We start from the raw sequence: 7,544 nt of genomic DNA, 5'->3' as shown, positions 1-7,544 counted from the left end.
TAACCAAATGAGAATGAAGAAGAGAATTTTAAAGAACCTATCTAAAAATTAAGAAGACCCAAAGACTAGAGCCGGAGACAGAAAAGAGAGCTAAAGAGAATAAGAAGCAAATAATATTTATAATTATAGCACATTTTTAAGCTAAAAAGCCCAAAAGATCAAAGAGAAACTTCTAAATTAGTAAGAAACCAGTCACCAATGTTCACATGGCATTACAATGGAAGAGTTCCCAATGCTACATATTATTGCATATTGTTTTTCCGTACATTAATCTTCACACCTTGATTCTAAAGAGGAACACATTAAATGCACCATCAACCTAGAATTTCTAACACAAAACCTAAAAACCGTGGTGACACGAAAAAAACCGAAGGTCATGAGTTGACTGATAACGACATTCATTACTTGTCAAATGAAAAGGCACATGAGAACGGAGTGAAGGTCTCCCTAACAACAATTTTGGTGCCACCCAGCCAACCATCACAAATTTTTATTGAGTCGAACAGTAGAATCAGGTAGTGAAATATGCTGATATTCAAAGAAAGATCAACATAAAACTTGTGATCCCAAGACAACTATGCCTTTTAAGGAATCAAAATGAAGCAAAAAAATTTCTGTTGACATTGGCTTACAGACTAGTGTTCTGGTATGGGCCAAGGCCCAAGACACTTTGATCCGACATAATAAGAGATCCATATAGAAATTTATGACAAGGGTCGTCGGATCTATCAAAAGGACTTAGTAAAGATCTGCAACCATTAGTGAGACAAAAAAGAACAAAAAAGAAGTGTGCAAATAAAGAGATCAGACCATCAAATTAATCAAATTAGAGTGTCGTAGAATACATACATCATCCACTAACGTTGGGGGGGGGGGGGGGTTTGATAAAGTCACTCTTTTAGAGTAGTTATCCATAAGAATTCTAGCATAGTAGAACCTATGATGAACCCACAGTGAATTATTAGAGTGTACTTTGAAGGATGTTCTAACACGTGTTCCTTTTTTTTAGTTGTCTATTGTTCCGTGTGCTTTTTTTTAGTTGTCTAAAGGAGAAAGTTCTAGGTTCTTGAAAATCTTAGAACTCTACTATAAAGTCTATCACATAAAGTTATACACTATTCTAACCCTAAAGCTTTTCGCTATCAATCGACACTAACATAGGCGTCTGAGTGCTTGCAAATACCTTATCTTTCCCTCGCTAGAGCATCAAGACACATAAACCATAACTAAATTTACCGCCAAATCTTGATTCACACCTTCATATGTGAACCCGATAGATCTTTCAAATACCACATATACCATATACCTTTTTTTAATTATTTTTTTTAGAAATAATACATCTTAATAGCCATAACGATGATAATCCCTAAAACACATAGAAAGAGGGATGGGCAACACTTGTAGTTCTTGCATCAACCTGAACTCTATACCTTAAGCACTCTCCAAGAATACGATGCCATATGCGCTGTGTTAGATATATTGGACTATAGGTGTGATGACCAACTATATTTATTTAATTTGAGGGTGTGCTTATTTATAAAAGCTACATAAATAATATGTGGAATGATGATGTTGGTGTGTGTAGTCTTAGTGGGTCATTCTTAGGAAGCATTGGAGATTCGGAGTAGAGGATGAAATGCAGATTGAAATACAGTGGTCACACTTAGGAAACATGGGACTAGATAATCAAATGAATCAATCAGCGATGCTTCCAATTTTTCACCTTTCTTGCACATGCACATAAGCTAAAGCTGCCCCTTTCATGTGAAGAACAGACAAACTACTAGTACGTAAATTTGTGACTGTTGGACATTCTCATCATCGTAGCCTTCAAAACATTATCACTTCCCACTGAATAAGAACCTTAATTTAATGTGGTAGAAAACAAAGCTCCTCCCCTTCCTCATTTTGAATTTATCACCAATTGGTTCATAGAGATAATAACTATTTGAAAAAAAGACACGTACCATAATCAGCCAAAATATTGTAGAACCCATTTTTTTTCATAAGTTTACAAAAAAGTACTAACATTATCATTATTCACTCACTTCCACTCAATTAGATTTCTAACATCCACTTTACATTTTTTTGCCTATAAAAAGGTTCATGCATGCATTCAAGATTCAACCTCAATCAACACATTTAGTTTGTAAACTATAGTCATGGCTTCAAACAAATTCACTTCCATAATTTTGATACTTTCTCTTCTTTCTTACTCAACATTCACTAATGCTAATAACTGTCCGCCATCACCAAACCCAACGCCTCCTCCAACTCCAACTGCTTCTCCACCATCATCACAAAGTTCCTGCCCTAAGGACACCTTAAAGCTAGGGGCATGTGCCGATCTTTTAGGGTTGGTTAATATTGTTATCGGAGACCCTCCTTCGGGTAGTAGTTGTTGCGCATTGATCAAAGGTTTGGCTGATTTGGAGGCAGCACTTTGTCTTTGTACCGCTCTTAAGGGCAATGTGCTTGGAATTAATTTGAACGTGCCTATTTCGCTCAGTTTGATCCTTAGTGCTTGTCAGAAAACCGTTCCTCCTGGTTTTCAATGTGTCTAAGAGGTCTTGTGTCGTTGTTGAATAAGTATATCATGTGCATTATGGTGATTGTTTCTCGTATAAGAGAATTGTTTGCTTTTTAAAGAATTGTTAGCAACACATTCTCTTAACGTTTTTCGTAAAAACATTTTGCTATGTTATCAATTGAAGAGGTTGAAGAGCGTGTTACTACCAATTTTTTAAAAATTATTATTATAATTTTATGTTGTTGTTAATGTGGAGTTTGTTCAAACATTAATTTATGTAGATTTGTTAAAGTGTGTCTTAAACTAATAATTGGACAAGCTTGTTTGCCCAAATATTTCTCTTATGTTTTCAGTGATATATTATGAAATATTATGTTTGTTTGTGAAGTCCATTGAGCAGCACAGCACTTTACTATATGAATTCAATTTCATGATGTGAATAATAATGATTCAGTTATTTTTAATGGATTGAAATATGTTCTAGAGGTTTTCGTTTATCTAATTAACTTGAAGAAAATCTTTAAATACTTATAATTTTCATTTGTAAATTCTAGGCAATTAAATCTTAGCTAATAGAAGCAAATTTCTTAGCACTATACTTATATTGAGAAGATGAATTAGCAACATATTCTTCTTAAGTTGTGAATTGTATTGGTGGGAGTTTTGCAATGGTAATATTGTAGATAAGATGCAGGTTTGATGTCTAATTTCTAGAATGGGATTCATTGTCGAGATGTAATAAATAGGGTGGTGAATTGTAAGAATTTGATATAGGAGGTTCAAATTATTGTGATAATAATGGTTCATGCATGTATGGGCTATTTGGTTCAGGTATATGTGCAGGCATAAGTTGGTGTTTATGTTGTGGATATTTGATATTATCAAATAAGTCATCTAAATAGGAAAGGTTGTAATCTTGAGATTCAATGACAGGTGCATTATCTTCAAATGATTTTAACAGATAAGGAACATATTATTCAAAGAAAATGACATCTCTTGCAACGAATTTTTTACTACAATGCAAATCAAAGAGTATATGCTAGTTTTACTACATAAAATACATTTGGTGGCTTTCTGGTATAAGTTAGGGTGTTATGGTAAGTTTATCATATATCACATTAATTGGTCGAGGTGAAAAACTACACATGTATTATAGTGAAGTGATAATCTTGCTTTTTACATCGGTCACACAGTTAAGCCGAAGTGATAACCCTACTTTTTTTTTACCTCAGGCCTTTAGTGTAATCGATGGGATATCTATTAGATTTCACATCGCTTATACAGTTTAACCGATGTAAAATTCACTGTACTTTTAAAGTATAAATTTTATGTTTTCACATAAAATAACCTCTATTTTGTGCCAATGTTTACCCCGATGTCTTTAAAACTGTAACACCTATTACACACGTTGGTCGTAATGCCCAAGGTATTGTGCAAATACATGACCTATCTTGTTAATATTAGGGATGATCAAAACCAAACCAACCCAATAGAAAACCGCAAACCAAACCAAATTAAACCGAAACCGCAAAAAACCGCATTTGGTTTGGATTAGTTTGAGTCATCTTTTAACAAAACCGCACGGTTTGGTTCGGTTTGCGGTTTGTATTTTGTAAACCGAACCAAACCGAATCAAACCGCATTATGTTACAACCTAAATTTTACTTAACTCACATCCAACCAAAAATTAAACCTATTATACCTTAACCTTATGATTACCAACAATTTTCTCATCCTTACACATATAATTTTAGTCCCGATCTTTTCAAATCTCTAATAACATTATCGCACCTTCTTTGCCACATACATCTTCCTTCTTCTTCTATAATCTCTACTCTCTTATATTCTTTCTTTTTCACCTTCTATTTTTATGTAAATATTCCGTATTTCAGTTTCGTTTTTATCGCACATTTTCTTCTCTAATCTCTCAACACTTTTTTTTTTCTTTTTCACCTTCACTAATCTCTTGTCTCTTATATTATTTTGTTTCATTATATATTTTTTATATTTTTTATGTTATTATTTTATATTTAATATTCCACTTTTTTCTAATTTAATTTTTACATATTAAATGGAAAATTGTTGTCAAAATATGACGAGTTTTGTTGTTATTTAATAGTGTGTGAATGTCTAAATACAAAATTATGTTGTCATCTATATGTGTATTATGGCTCAATAAAATATTTGTAAAAAACCGAACCAACCGAACCAAACCAAACCGCATTAGTTTGGTTTGGTTTGGTTCGGATTTTTTTTAAAAGCCAACCGAACCAAACCAAACCGCACGAGTTTTTCTCTTGCGGTTCGGATGATTTTTTTCGTCAAAACCGCCCAAACCGCACCGCGAACACCCCTAGTTAATATGACTAAAACAAACAATATATATAGTGTATAATCATACATATTCATTTTGTACCCTAAAAATCAAACCCATCAAATGGTTCAAGTCCATTAGACTATAAGTCTTCCAGCAGGTTACAAAACGCTCAGATTGACTCATAAATCTCAGGAAAAGAAGTTATCTAATGTAGACAATATGTCATCGCCTAAGAAAGATGTTTGAACCTACAAGTGGAACAATATGTAAAAACACTTGGAATAATAACAAACTATCATTCAGTAAAAGTCATTAATATAACTAATTATAAATATATTATTTGCTTATATGAATCAATAATATTTGTAGAGACAATGCTTAACATATATTGCACCAGTTGAAAGAAGGTTTTTAGAATGAGAAGGCATAGACTTTGAAGAGGTATTTGTACCAGTGGCTAAAATTGAAACCATAAGACTAGTTGTTGGTATTACGAATAACAAAAATTGGTCTATCTATCAAATGGACGTAAAATCTGCGTTTTTGAACGATCCGCTTGAAGAGAAAGTTTATGTAGAGTAACCCCTTGGTTTTGATGTGAAAAACCAAGAAGGAAGGTTCTACAAGTTGAGAAAAGTGTTATATTGTTTAAAGCAATCTCCAAGATCTTGGAACAAGAGGATATATGGCTTCCTAAAGAACACTGACTTCAAGAAATGTGTATTCAAACATGGCGTTTATGTGAAGACGAATACAAGTGAAGACGTGATCATCCATTGTCTAGGGTTGTTCATGGTTCAGTTCTGTAAGAAAATTGAACCGAACCATACCGAACCATTACATAAGGTCACCCGAACTGAACTGAACCGTTTCAATTTTTCTAAAACTGAACTGAACCAAAGGTTTTGGTTTGGTATAACGGTTCTTAATTCCGAACCATACAACCATTCGAAGACATATTTTTTCAAACTAAACCATTTGTTAAAGAACCAAACCGTTATATTTAGTTAAAAAAGACTTTTCTTGTTTTTCGCAAAAAAATGTTTTTATTTTCGAAAAAATCAACTTTTTTGATTTCGAAAAAAAAAGAGACTTTTCAAATTTACGAAAAAAATAACTTTTTTATTTTAGAAAAAAAACCGATTTTTTTTATTTTTGGGACAAATCAAGTTTTTTTCCTCATTTTGTGAATGACATATTTTTTAGTTATTTAATCAACTGTTATTAAAAAAAAATCAATTTTACTGCATTTAAAAAGCGTTTTTAGTGTATTTTAAAAAAAAAACACAATTTTATTGTATTTTTGGAAAAACTCGATTTTATAGTAATTTTTTTAAAAAAAACTCAATTTTACTGTAATTTAAAAAAATTCGATTTTATTGTATTTAAAAAAACAATTTTACTATATTTTAAAAATTTTTTTTACTATATTTTCCAAAAACACGATTTTACTGTATTTTTGGAAAAACTCGGTTTTACAGGAATTTAAAAAAAAAACTCTATTTTACTGTAATTTTAAAAAACTCAATTTTACTATATTTTCATAAAAAACTCGATTTTAATGTATTTTTGGAAAACTCGATTTTAATGTATTTTTTAAAAAACTCGATTTTAATGTATTTTCAAAAACTCAATTTAACTATATTTTTGGAAAAACTCGATTTTACGTTATTTTAAAAAACCTAATTTTATTATATTTAAAAAAAAAACTCGAATTTACTATATTTTAATAAAAATCGAATATGTTGTATTTTCAGCAAAACCCATTTTTACTGTATTTTAAAAAAAACTCAATTTTACTGTATTTTTTCATAAAACGTGTTTTTGCTATATTTTTAAAAAATTCAATTTTTTTGTGCTTTTAGAAAAATGATTTTACTGTATTTTTCTAAAAATACAGTAAAATCGAGTTTTATGAAAATATAGTAAAATTGAGTTTTTTAAAATATAGTAAAATCGAGTTTTTTTGAAAATAAAATAAAGTGAAGTTTTTACAAAATTAAAGTAAAATCGAGTTTTTCCAAAATTACTGTAAATTGAGTTTTTTTGAAAATACAATAAAATCAAGTTTTTAAAAATACAGTAAAATTGAGTTTTTCCAAAGTTACAGTAAAATCGAGTTTTTTTTTCTAAAAATACAGTAAAATCAAGTTTTTTGAAAATACATTAAAATCGAGGTTTGTGAAATACAGTAAAATCGATTTTTTGAAGATACATTAAAATTGAGTTTTATGAAAATATAGTAAAATCGATTTTTTAAAAAAAAAATTGTAAAATTGAGTTTTTTTTTTATTTTTGAAAAAATCAAATTTTTATGTTTCATAAAAAATCGACGTTTTTATTTTTCGTAAAAACTCAACTTTTTTTATTTTCGAAAAAACAAATTTTTTTATTTAAAAAAATCAAAAATTTTAATTTAATTTTTTTATTTTTGAAATAGAAATTCAATTTAGAAACTAATATAACAAACTGTTCGGTTCGGAGTTAATTAGATATTGGTTAATTGCTTAATGGTTCGGTTCTTGACTTTGGTTTTTAACTTCACTTTGGTTCGGCGGTTCTTTTGAACAACCATACGTTTGTCTATACATAGACGATTTGTTGATCACGAGCAACGATGAAAAATGTATTTTTAAGTTCAAGAGTGAACTTATGATATAATTTAAGATGAGCGACATTAGTATCATGTCATACTTC

The 7,544-nt window shown here is 30.2% G+C and overlaps 1 protein-coding gene across 1 annotated transcript; it reads left to right on the top strand.

Moving 5' to 3' along the window:
- The first annotated feature begins 2,109 nt into the window (after positions 1 to 2,109).
- On the top strand, positions 2,110 to 2,994 carry LOC131655146 (14 kDa proline-rich protein DC2.15-like). The gene has a single exon (XM_058925049.1). It carries the CDS (start codon positions 2,163 to 2,165, stop codon positions 2,562 to 2,564), a length of 402 nt encoding a protein of 133 aa, XP_058781032.1. The 5' UTR covers positions 2,110 to 2,162; the 3' UTR covers positions 2,565 to 2,994.
- Positions 2,995 to 7,544: the final 4,550 nt, after the last annotated feature.

This window comes from Vicia villosa, linkage group LG3 (genome assembly GCF_029867415.1).
Source record: "Vicia villosa cultivar HV-30 ecotype Madison, WI linkage group LG3, Vvil1.0, whole genome shotgun sequence".
NCBI classification, from domain to species: domain Eukaryota; kingdom Viridiplantae; phylum Streptophyta; class Magnoliopsida; order Fabales; family Fabaceae; genus Vicia; species Vicia villosa.
The sequence above is the reverse complement of the archived record's forward strand: the minus strand, read 5'-3'. Positions and strand labels throughout refer to the sequence as shown.